General features: G+C 53.0%; 1 protein-coding gene across 3 annotated transcripts in view; it reads right to left on the bottom strand.

Moving 5' to 3' along the window:
• Window positions 1–3407: 3407 nt before the first annotated feature.
• Window positions 3408–11923, bottom strand: part of MARCH2 (membrane associated ring-CH-type finger 2) — a 31178-nt gene continuing 22662 nt past the window's right edge. For all 3 annotated transcript variants that reach the window (XM_017739559.1, XM_017739548.1, XM_008639275.2), the window contains 2 exons: window positions 8886–9095; window positions 3408–6271 (listed from right to left, as the gene is read on the bottom strand). In XM_017739559.1, coding sequence (XP_017595048.1) covers window positions 6113–6271; window positions 8886–9095 — 369 coding nt within the window. In that variant the 3' untranslated portion in view covers window positions 3408–6112. The remainder of the gene's footprint in view (window positions 6272–8885; window positions 9096–11923) is intronic.

Raw genomic sequence — 11923 nt, 5'->3', positions numbered from 1 at the left:
CTCTGTACAAGGCCATGGAAAATATAGCAGGGCCCTGCTCCTCCAAGGGTGCTGGAGTAGTGCCTCTGGCTTTTTTCAATTAAGTTAAAAAACCCCAAACATACCTGGATACTCATGATAACACTTATCTTGCCCACACATCCAGAGCCTCTCCTTGCCTGACACGTTTCTTGCAGCAGAGCACTGCTAGCAGCTCTAGGGGCAGCCCAGGAAGGAAAGCATGAAACTGAGCATGAAATCCACAGGAGAGGCAATTCCCACGTATCTGCCATTCTCTAATCTCACCCCATCGAAGTCCCACCTCACAGGATCCTGCTAAATCCTGTGCTTACGAGAGGAGAAGGGGGATGTAGGTGAAGGGGAACATTGCCTGGGTCCAGTCTAGATTTCTTCTCCAAACAGTTTTCTGGTTGGACCCTCTTCAGTGCCACCTCAGTTGTCATCGTTGTGGTGGCACCTGGACTCACGCCAACAGTATTGGTCTCCCTGCTCTACTCCAGGAGCTGCAAAGAGATGCAGCGCGGGGTCAGGCCCAGGTATCTGCCCCCAGAGCCCTGCCCTAAGCCTCTTCCACTGTGGTGGCACTAAGACTGGGGATACCCAGGGATCTCTGCTCCCAGTGAGGCACTTCCTAATCTCCATGGGCAGGAGCCTCTGAGACTGTCCTGGTTTTGGCTGGGATAGAGTTAGCTTTACTCTCAGTAGCCGGCACAGTGCTGGGTTTGGGATTTAGGGTGAGAATAATATTGATAGCAACAACCAAACCATCAGTCATGTGGTGTTCCCCAAGTCAAGGACTTTCCAGTCTCAGGCTGTGCCAGCGAGGATCTGCACAAGAAGCTGGGGGGGAGCACAGCCAGGACAGCTGACCCAAAGTGGCCAGAGGGATATTCCATGCCACAGAACATCCTGCCCGGTGTGTAAGCTGGGGGAGCTGCCCGGGAGGGGCTGACTGCTGCTGGGAGACAGGCTGGGCACAGATCAGTGGGTGCTGAGCACCTGGGTATTGGGCATCACTTGTTCCACTTGGATTTTATATTTTTTTTTCATTAAAATTATTACTATCATTGGTATTATTACATATTACTTTGTTTCAATTATTAAACTGTTTTTATCTCAAATAAAAAGGTTTTTTTTTCTTTTTTTCCCCTATCCCCCTTGGAGGGGGGTATGTGACTGAGTGGCTGTGCAGTGTTAATTTGTCAGCTGGGGTTACACCATGACAGAGGTTCACAGCAGAATGTTGGTGGATGGAGATGGCAGAAGATTTGTTAGTTCTGTATTTTTGTCCTTTGTCATGCAAAACACCCCAAAAGAGTTGTGCTGTGCATTTAGGGACACCTACCTCAATCAAGAAGAAGGAATTCCCTTCTGAAAGCCAGCTCAGTTCCTTAGACTGGAGGAAAGTTGGGTTTTTCAACAGATTGGAGTCCAGGAACCTCTTCACTGCAATTTCGTGGTTTGGAGGGGGTAAATTTTGTGCTTTGGTTTCCTTTTTGATGTGCCCCCCAAAAATTAAATTAAAAAAACCCCAGCTCTTTGGGAGCTGAGTTGCATAATTGCAGCATTTGTGTGAGAAATACACAATTTCATGTAGAATTGCACTACAAAGACTCAGGGGAGTTTAAATTCAGCTATCATGTGCTAGAGGTCTCTGAATGCCGGTGCTACAATGTGTAGAAGGCTTAAGGAACGCTGTGGTCCTTGAGCAAGGCTGGACCCTCATGGGCTCTGAGTGGTTTTGGGGAGACAACTGCGGCCGGGAGGTTTGTCCCATGCCAAGCATGGGCACAGACAGCACATCATGGCAGTGGCCTGCTGCCTCCTCAGCTGCTGCCTGGACACAGAGGCCACAGGGCAACTCCCAAGCTCCCAAAGCCCTCAGTCCAGAGCAGGGTGTGATCAGGCCCCTGGGACCCTCCTGTTCCCAAGGAAAAAGGCTGCAGTGATGGGCAGTGGAGGCACCTCAACGAACATGCTCTCCTGAGCCCTGGTCTGTCAGACGTGCTCCAAACCAAAGCCTGCCTGGATTTGGCACGTCAGCCAAGCAGCTGTGACTGAACGCCCTTCCCATTAAACTGTGTTTCTTTTTCCCCCGTGAGCCCTTTCTCTGGGACTTCTGTTCCTTTTATGCTGCTCTTGCTGTTGCAGATGCCACTTTTTCTCTCCCCCCACCCTGTCAGATTGCTGTGTGGCATCACAGTTTTGTTTTAAAGGACTGGCTGAGCCAACCATGGCACTCTATTTTTCTAAACGTTTTTTTTTCTTTTAATATGAACAAGCCCAGAAAACCCTTGATTTGACAGCTTGGCCAGGAAACTCATCCAAGGTCTTGCTTGCTAAAGCCTTGTCCAGCACCTCAGAAATGCATCCAACATTGGTGTTGCAGTGCTTTGAGGGGCACTTTAAACGGGCAGTTTCACAATTTCCAACCCTCCGCTCCAAGAGTGGCCAGATTTGCAACACAGGGATTTGCCCCAGGGCCAGGGGCCAAGGCTGCAGGGGATGTTGGGGCTCCTCACTGCCCCACAGAACGGGGACTGATGGCTGTCCAAGTCCTTGCCCAAGAGGTTCCAGGCCCAGCTCTGGGCAGGCATCCTGCCCACACTGCCCTGCAGCCCCTGCCATGGTGCTGGCCCTGGATGGCTCTCGGAGCCAGCTGGTAGCGAGCACTCGGAGCAAGGCTCCTGCCCTGCAGCTGCCAGCAGCTCTTGCACACTTGGGCACAGCTCAGGCACAGCTCTGACACAGCCTGGACAGCACAAACACAGACACAACTTGGACCCAGCTGTGAAACAGCTCAGACACAGTCAGACACAACTTGGACACAGCTCAGACACAGTTGGACACACCTTGGACACTGTTGGACACATCTGGGACACAGTCGGGCACAGCCTGGACACAGCTTGGACACAGTTGGACACAGCTTGGACACACCCCACCATGACCCCACCAGGGCCACCAGGCGAGAGCATGGGCTCGCAGACGTGTCCAGTGTCTCCCACGGCCCCGGAGTGAGGGACGGGGCTGGAGGGCTGTGGGCAGGCCCGGGTCAGGCAACTCACAGGGGCAGCACCAGGAGCCTCTGCGGGGCAGCATCATGGGCAGCACCAGGGTCGCTCTGTGCAGCCCTATACACACCCCTGGCCCAACCAGGGGCCAAAGGACTCAACTTGGCCCAAACATCACTGCCCTGCTTGGCCCACGCCAGGCAGGCTTCTATGCACTGACAAAGAAACTGCCCAGAAATGACAAAAGCCCTGAGTTTTGTCCAACTTTGAAACCTTCTGCTAGGGCTCTGGGGTCTGGTCAGGGCAGCTGCCCTGGGCAGGCAGTACCGGGGGTGCTCTCAGGTAGGCAGCCTGGGTTCTGCAGCCCTGGCCCCCTCCAGTAACAACACAACAGCCCAAAGTTTGTCTCACTTTTATTTACATCATTGCACAGCCCATTTCCCCAGAACACACTGGAACGTGGTGGGTCAGACACCGACTGCCCGCATCCACGAGCTGAACATCTCCTCTGGGAAGGAGGACAAGACTCAAAGAGTCACTCTTGGGTCTTGCAGGGGCACATGCAACAACTCCAATTATTGGCAATGACAATAAAGCCAAGGATGCTGAGTGTTGCCGTGGCCACACAGCAGCACAGAGCCGGGCCCCCACTGCCCCAGCCAGGGGCTTCTGGCTTTCACAGTTGCATATTTGGATTGACAGTGGGTTTCCTAACTGGAACACTGGCTCCATTGAGTCCTTACCCTGGGAACGTGCTGTGGGAGAGAGCATCCCTCATCACCTGCCAGAACTTGGTGCATTGTGGAGCCAAGCTCCTGGGAGGCAGCCAGGACTGGGAAGGTTAAACCCCCCCCCCCCCATTTTTCTTCACTGGTGATGTCCTGGTGACAAGGGGGTTGTTGGGAAGGGGCTGAAGGAAGGGGCACCCAGGACAAGGCACAGAGCAGTGGTGCAGAGCCTGCTGCCACGGAAGGGGTGTGCAAAGCGGGGAGCACCTGCATGGGACTGAAGCAGGGACTGTGACTGGAGCTGGGCTGCAGCAGACTCTCCACCAAGAGTACCAGGGGCAGAGTAATCCCTGCATGACTGGGAAAAGGGCAGATACCCAGGGGTATGTGGCAGAAGGGACAGTCGGGGGGCTGGCTGAGAGGGGGAGCAGAGATGTGCAGCCTGGCTGTAGCAGAGGACATTCACCCCGTGGTCACACCAGCCCCTCATGCTTGGAAGAGAGAACAGTTCAGAGCAGCCCTCAGGGCACAGAGAGGCTGCTACAAGATGTGCCGGGGTATCCCCACGCTGCACCGGAACTCTGGGAGAGGAGGTGGAGGAGAGCAGACAGAGACCAGCAGACAGAGACCAGGGCCCAGGGCTGGAGCAATCCTGTTGGGCAAGATGGCACACTGGTCCCTGCTGCTCATGCCACCGGCAACTTCCAGCCCAGGGTGAGGGAACACATAAGGAAACACATCCTGCTTTGCAGCTGGAGATGAGGAGAAGGAAGAAGTGCACATGGTGCTTTGAATTCAGGAAATTACAGATCTCCATCTCGCAGGGCATTGCACTGATCCACTTGCTTTCAGCGAAGGGGCAGAGGGACATAGCGTATGACCACCACCACCACCACCCTTTGCAAGGACACAGGCCCCTCAGAGCCTGCCTCCTGCCTGCTCTCTACACTCACCACCATGAAGCCAGAGCCCAGGCTCCAGCTGAGCAGCTGCACACACCTCTGGAGCACCCAGCAGGGCATAGCCCGCGCCACTTGGGAGGCTCAGGAAAGCTCGGCACCAGGCACACACACCGTCTGGCAGGGTGAGGAGGTGGCAGAAGCAAGGACCAAAGCCAAACCAGGGAGACTCTTGGCAAAGGGGGCACGCCGAAACAGAGGGTTTTTTAGAGCTGCATGTGCTGGAAATGCAGGTGAAAGGAGGAGGAACACCAGCCCCACAGGACAAGGGACCCAGAGCCTGTTCTCTGGGAGCCAGCAAACTGGGGGCTGGGTTCACTGGAGAATACAACAGGCAGGCAGCGCTACCAGGGATGAACCCAACCCCAGCAGCTCCTCTGGAATGTGCAAATAAAGCGCAGAGACAGCCAAGAGCACCTGTGTCCTGCCAGCGCCGCAGGGCATGGCCTGTCCCCTAAGGTACGTGTGGAACTGATGCTACAAGAGGTCCAGCCTCAAGGTGGTGAAGGGACATCAGCAAACAGAGACTCCAACTCCCACCTTCTGGGGTCAGGAAAGCTCCTTTCTCAATCTTTTCAAAGCAAAAGGCAATGGTGGGTTTAGCAAATATGGAGCCATCATTCCCCACCCTCGGATCCACCATCTACCTTTGCCAGACAGACCAAGGGCTGAGTGCATCCAAGTCCTGGGGATGAGCCAGGATCTCAGGAAAACATTTTGTGAGATCATGTCTGCACCGGAAAAGATTCTCTCATTCTGAAACTGATTTTGAAATTCTCAAAATTACAGTACTTTACAATACAAAATGTCTCCATTCCGTATTACGTCATTTTACTCCTTCTGGGATTATAATTATTAAAAACACTCAACTTTCTAGAAAGGACAGAACACCACAAAAGAGACCAAAGAGTAACGGGAAGGCTGTTGCAGTATATCAAAACCAATTTAGTGCAAAGGAGAAGGGGACTTTCAAGAATGGTTGATGAAAAGTGTTCTTCATATGGTCATTTGGAGAAAAGGCATTGATTTAACCTCTGAATGAGATCAGGCTGCCAGCTTCTATCCTGAAGCTTAGAACATCAACACAAAAGGACTGAAACACAATATGCATGGCCATTAAAAAATAATATTATATATAGATATATATATATAGAGAGAGAGGGAGATGTTTTCCACGTATGGTATTTAGTTATAGGAAAGTGTCCCTGCAGACAGGCATTTTCTGCCATCAGGCTCTTTTGGGCCATTTCACACACAGATATTGATTATGTGTCTCTTTGCCAAGGTCTAAAGCACGTGCTGAGCGCAGAGTCCCTTTGGGTGGGATGATTGTTTTCCAGTGCCCCCACAGCTGCCGTGTTTCCTGGGCCTGCGGGGACACTCGACCCTCCACCTCGGCCGGCCGCGGGACGGCTCAGACGGTGGTCTCATCTGCGGTCTTCTTCATGAGCTTGGCGGAGAGGAGGGAGTGGGGCACAGGGTGAGGGCTCCGCGAGGCTGGGATCATCAAGCGGACTTTCTGGTTGGTCCTTCGCCACTCCGAGTACAGCTGGCAGTGGTAGCGGAACGAGACCTGGCGGGCGAGAACGCAGCGCTCTGTCAGCGACCCCCGCCACTCGTGCCACAGGGACAGCCAGATGCCAGCACCCCTGCGCCTCGGGGGATCCCTTATCCTGAGGCAAGGGAGACAGCACTGACCCCGACACATGTCCCCAGCCTCTGACCAGCAATCAATCCCTTCCTGGTGACACCAGGCTGAGCAGGGCACAGCCAAAGGGGCCTTCTGGGCAGCACCAGCAGAGTGGGACGGGGATTGCTGAGCTGGGTTTAGGTCGGGGCTGGTGAAGCGTGGTGAGGATGAGCTGCAACTCACCCTGTCATCCAGCCCCAGGCTGCAGCCAGCACTCTGGGGGGGCAAAACAAGGGTCTGAATCCAACCAGCCTCCTCCCATCTCACAGATCCCAGGGGAACTTCTTTGCCCTGTGCAAAAACCTTCCCTCCTTGGTCTGCAACAACAGGACAGCAGCTGGACTCATTTTTTTCTGACAACAACGTGGCCTGGGAGACTTGTTCACGCAGAGCGAGACAGGAGGATGCAAAGGCTGCAGGGACCTGGAGCAGCCCAGCAGAGGCAGGAGCTGGCCCCTGCAGTTTCAGAGCAGCCCTGCAAGGGGAGCTTCGAGCTCGGCTTAAACACCGAATCCAGTCAGCCACTGATCTAAACCAGGCTTTCTCACAGGAAGCATTTAGCTCACAACTAAGACATACCAGGAAGTGTATCTGACACGGAAAACTCAGTAAAACTATTACTTCTGGATGGGTCTATGACACATCTTATGAGAAATGAAGCTGTGCCACTGTGGCACTGAGGTAACTGAGCTTATTGATCTGTGCACACCCCTCCTTCCTGTTGCAGAGGGACTGTGGCAATAAGGTTGTTTGCTGACAAACACATCTCCCAGTCTTCAGAGAATGGGGAGCTAATGGTGGAACCCTCAAGGAAGGCTCCTGCTCCTCACGAAGCCTCCCTCACAACCGTCACACTTATTACCGCCATGAACCCCCTCCCACATATCAGCCCCTTGTACTGCACAGCCCAGGGTTGAATGAGCAGAATATGAATAAAGGGGCTTCACCTAATGTCCCCCTCTGCTCAAGGAAAAGTGAAGCACGGCAGAATTCGGGCCATTTTAGTCAGGGTTTGTTACTGCACAAACATTTTTCCATTTCCTCCAGTCCTGAGGTGGAGAAGATGGAAACACTTCCTCTTAAGGTTTCCAATTTTAGCTTGGCTTCCTACAGAAACAAGCTTCGTGCAGGAACATGCAGCATGGAGACTTTCCTCCATGGCTCTCATGCAAGGAGCGGCTCCAGTTTTGCCCCCAGGCACTCTTGCCCCCAGAGCAGGGGCTGCTGCAGCACCAGCTCATCCTGCCCTGGCTCCTGAGTCTGTGGGGGAGAGTTGTAAGGAGTTCCAGCCCCAGAGGAAGGGGTTACTCTGAGAAATTGGAACATGACACAGCAGGGAAATGGACTGGGGAATTTCTATTGCCCACAGAACTGCCAGCTTTTTGGGGTCCCACTATTTCTCCTGCATCAACTGCACTTCTTCTCTTCCCAAAATGGTGTTTCCCAGCAAGCAGTTGGAAAAGGGCATTGACAGGGCACGAGCACACACAGGGCTTGGAATAGGAGAGCCAAAATCAAGATCCAAACCTAGAAGTCCACCCAGCACACAAGGCAAAAAAAGTGAATGGAAAACAGAGGGAAGTCCCTGGCCTGGGAGCCCCTGGAGAGAGCAGCCCCGGGGTCCCGGGGAGGGGCTGGGCAGCCCCACTGAGCCTCCGCCTGTGCCACACCCAAACCCGCATTCGCTCTCCTGCTCTTCTCAGCTCCCTGCAAGCTACAAGTTCTTCACCCCCTAATTCAGTACATCCAGATATGCCAAACAAGACATCTGCAGGAAGCTCCTTCCCAGCACAGATCAGGTTAATACCCAGATTGGCTCAAGTGCAGGTTCCTGGCAATCCCCAGTGCCCCCCATGCAGCAGTGGGCCAGGGCAGCCTGGCTACCAAGCCTTGACTCAGGGCCGATCACACAACCCAGCATCAGAGAAGCCACGGATTTCCCCACGGCCAGAGAGCTCCTTGCACACACCTGTGTTACCCACACCTTAAAAATACTGTGTAGGAATTTGCTTAGTTGTGGCCAGAGATCCCCAAGGCCAGTCTGCCCTGGCTGGGCAAGGCCAGTCTGTGCTGAGCAGCAAAAGCACAGGGGGACACAATGGTAAATTATTTAGGAGTCAAACGTGTTCCAGATTTTATTTTTCCCCTGCACTGCCCAGGTACCAAGTTTGTATTTCTTCTTGTACCACAGATGGGCCACTGCCTGACCCAGCCCCAAGCCCTTCCCACACAGCCCCAGCCCCATCCCAGCTCCAGCACCTAACACTTGGGGAACACTGTGACAGTCTGGAAAGCAGATGACCAGGAAGTGGTTTTCCATTCTCAGCAACAACTTTAGCAGCTCGCACATGAAGGTAACTAAATGGACATTCAAGTGGAAGAGCCCAAGGTGTTCTCACACAGAGAGGCAGAAATAGCAGGTGGCACCGACGAGGTGTGAGCCAGTGCTTCCAGCTCCTGTTTGAGCAGGAGCAGGGCCCCAGCAGCTGGCACTTACCAGCGTCCAAAGGACGTAGATGGTGAAAAGTGCTATAGTGAGTGCTATGAGTCCGATGGCCTCCAGCCGGCTGTTGAACTGCAAGTGGTCCTGGGCCCCGCGCAGACACAGCCAGCCCGAGATCGCCGCCAGAGGAGTGATGAACAGGAAACACACCATGTCACAGAACAGCGTCCTCTTCTCATTGCGGGGCCCGGGGTCCTTCAGCCACTGCGGGAAGGATGGGAGAAGGGGATCAGCCCGGGACAGGCAGCGTGCAGGGCGGGCAGGAGGAGCTGGGGAGCTCTCGCCTGCACTCTCACAGTCTGGGTGAACCTGCCTGACTCACATAAACCTTCTCCACAATGGAACCAGAGAGTGTCAAGTCTAGGTTTAACAACTAACAAGGGAAATGGAAGAAACAGCTAAAGAATGTGTATAGGGGAAGGCTGTCACGAATACAGAAGCTCCTGGGCTCTCCTCTGGAGTAGTGAGGAGTAGGCACTGCAGGATGTCAGCTCAGTAAAGCCTGGCTTAATATTCATCTGACAGGTCTTGGACTGAGCTTCAACAGAAACAGACCCAGGACTCTGTAACTGGTGCCAGGGGCTGTAGGAAACAGGGACACTGGGGTCTGCAGCAAGGCCAAGCCATAAGAGCATCTGTCCCAAATCCAGCCCTCAGGTTCCTTTGGGAGAATCACAGCATTTTAGAGTTTCACAGGCAACCTCCAAATGTTTCCTTCTTTTGGGAGTCCTGACTTGCTTCCACTGTGGGTTAATTTTAGATACTTAACTTCAGCAACAGCAATTGTTCTATTTTCCTGGGATTATGCTATTTTCAGCCTTTCCTTTCCTTTTTTAGAATAGCAAGAAGCTGTGGTTCCTACAGATACCAAATTGTTACCACACATCTTTAGTGGGATCTTTGTGTGCTGGCCTGCAGATTCTTCCCTGCACAAAGATGACCGCCTCATTCAGGGTTTTTAAATTTTATTTTAAAATAAAACTTGGAGAATATTACTGAAAAGGCACAGGCAGAGCAGGGAAGAGACTATCAGGGTCTGGGCTGTCAGGCCAATCCCACTGCCAGACTTGGAGTATGGTACCTGCTTTGGAACAGACAGCTTGGGAAGGGACCCATCTGAGAACTCTGCACACAAAGCTCCGTTCCTACTCAGAAGCCACCATTTAAGCAGCAATACAGAAGTGGTGGTGGCAAGTATGCCAGAAATTAGTGAGACCTCAGGACATGGATGGCCAGAGGCACACAGAGAGAGCAGGCCCAGAGGGAAGCAGGGCAGGGGCCACACAGGTGAGTGCAGATTTAACTGCAGCAGGGATTTTCAGTGAGACAGAGCAGAAAGGTAAGAATGGGACTAGGAGCACAGCCAACTTTTGTGGGAAAGGGAAAGACAAGGGGGAGCTGGCAACCCTGGGCATGGAATAGGGGAGTAGCTGGGCTGGTTAGAGCCGCAGGAGCAGCAGGTTCTGCTGGGACAGGAAACTGAGTTAGCCACGAGTGAAGGAGAGGATGCTGCAGTGACAGCTATGAGCCTGGCCAGGAATTTCAGCTGGGAGGACTCATAACCACGATATTTTAGGGATGTGACCTGAATCATCTGAACACTTCTGTGTAACAGTCAAGGAACTTTCATTGATTCTGAAGCCCTTTGGAGCATGACTTGATGGGCAGACAGCCAGAAGAAAACCTCAAAGAATCACAGAATCACTAAGATTGGAACAGACTTCCAAGATCATCAAGTCCAACCATCAACCCAGCACCACCTCCAAACCATGTCCTTAAGTCATCCATACATTGTTTGAACACTTCAAGGGATGGTGCCTCCACCAGTGTCTTGGCAGCCTGTTCCAATGCCTGACAACATTTTCCATGAAGAAATTTTCCCAATATCCAGCCTAAACCTCTCCTGGCACACCTTGAGGCCATTTCATCTCGTCCTGTCCCTTGTTCCCTGGGAGCAGAGCCCAACCCCCTCCTGGCTGCATCTTCCTGTCAGGGAGTTGTGGAGATCCAGAAGGTCCCCCCTGAACCTCTTTTTCTCCAGGCTGAGCCCCCCCAGCTGCTCCTGGTGCTCCAGACCTTTCCCCAGCTCTCCTGCCCCCTTCTCTGGACACAGTGCAGCACCTCACTGTCTTTTCTTGGAGTAAGGGGTCACTCCAGGATTTGAGGTGGGGCCTCAGCAGTGCCCAGCACACAGGGATGGTCACTGCCCTGGTCCTGCTAGCCACACTGTGGCTGGTACAGGCCAGGTGCCATTTGCCTTCTTGCCCACCTGACTCATATTCAGCCACTGCTGACCAGCATCACCAGGTCCTCCTTCACCAGGCAGCTTTCAGAGCAGGCAGAACTGTCTTTTGGACAGGAGCTGGGAGAAGGGAGGCAGACCTTGCGTGGTTCTGCGGAGGAGATCAGTGTGATGAGCTGCATGGGGATGATAAAGACCACACATGCAGTCTGAGCAGCCCTGGGAGGAAGTGAGGGTGGACAGCAACTCATTGGCATAGGAAAGCTGCTCCCACACAGAGCACCTCCTGGGCAGCCCCAGCGCTCAAACCCAGCCACATGCCAGGCTCTCCCCAGTCCAACCAGGACAGGGCTGCCTGGTGACACAGCACTCAGGTGAGTGCCAAATCACCCTGTCTGGACCAAGTTCCCTCTAGCAGCAAGCCCAGAGCACCCCATTCCCTGCAACAGGACATCTTGGGACACTTTTGACCCTTGTACAATAAGAAGCTCAGGCAGATAGGTATTTTACTGCATCTTAATTCTATTTCTATTCCTTGTGACTTTTGAAACTCCTTCCTCCTCCCCAACATGGGAACCAAACATATAAAGGCAGGAAGCAAATTAATTTCCTTTTGAAGTAGTTGATTTACTTTGCCAATATGCACTGACACAGTAAAAAATGGAACACAATAAGCCAACCTAAGGGCCCAGCATTTCTGGCACAGCAACATATTGGTGCATACGAGACTTTATTTAAACTTTGCAAACAATCCATAAAGTGGTCAGGCAGATTAAACAATTTTTGTAGG

This window comes from Corvus brachyrhynchos, unplaced genomic scaffold (genome assembly GCF_000691975.1).
Source record: "Corvus brachyrhynchos isolate BGI_N302 unplaced genomic scaffold, ASM69197v1 scaffold130, whole genome shotgun sequence".
Taxonomy (NCBI): domain Eukaryota; kingdom Metazoa; phylum Chordata; class Aves; order Passeriformes; family Corvidae; genus Corvus; species Corvus brachyrhynchos.
This window is presented reverse-complemented; position numbering and strand designations above follow the sequence as displayed.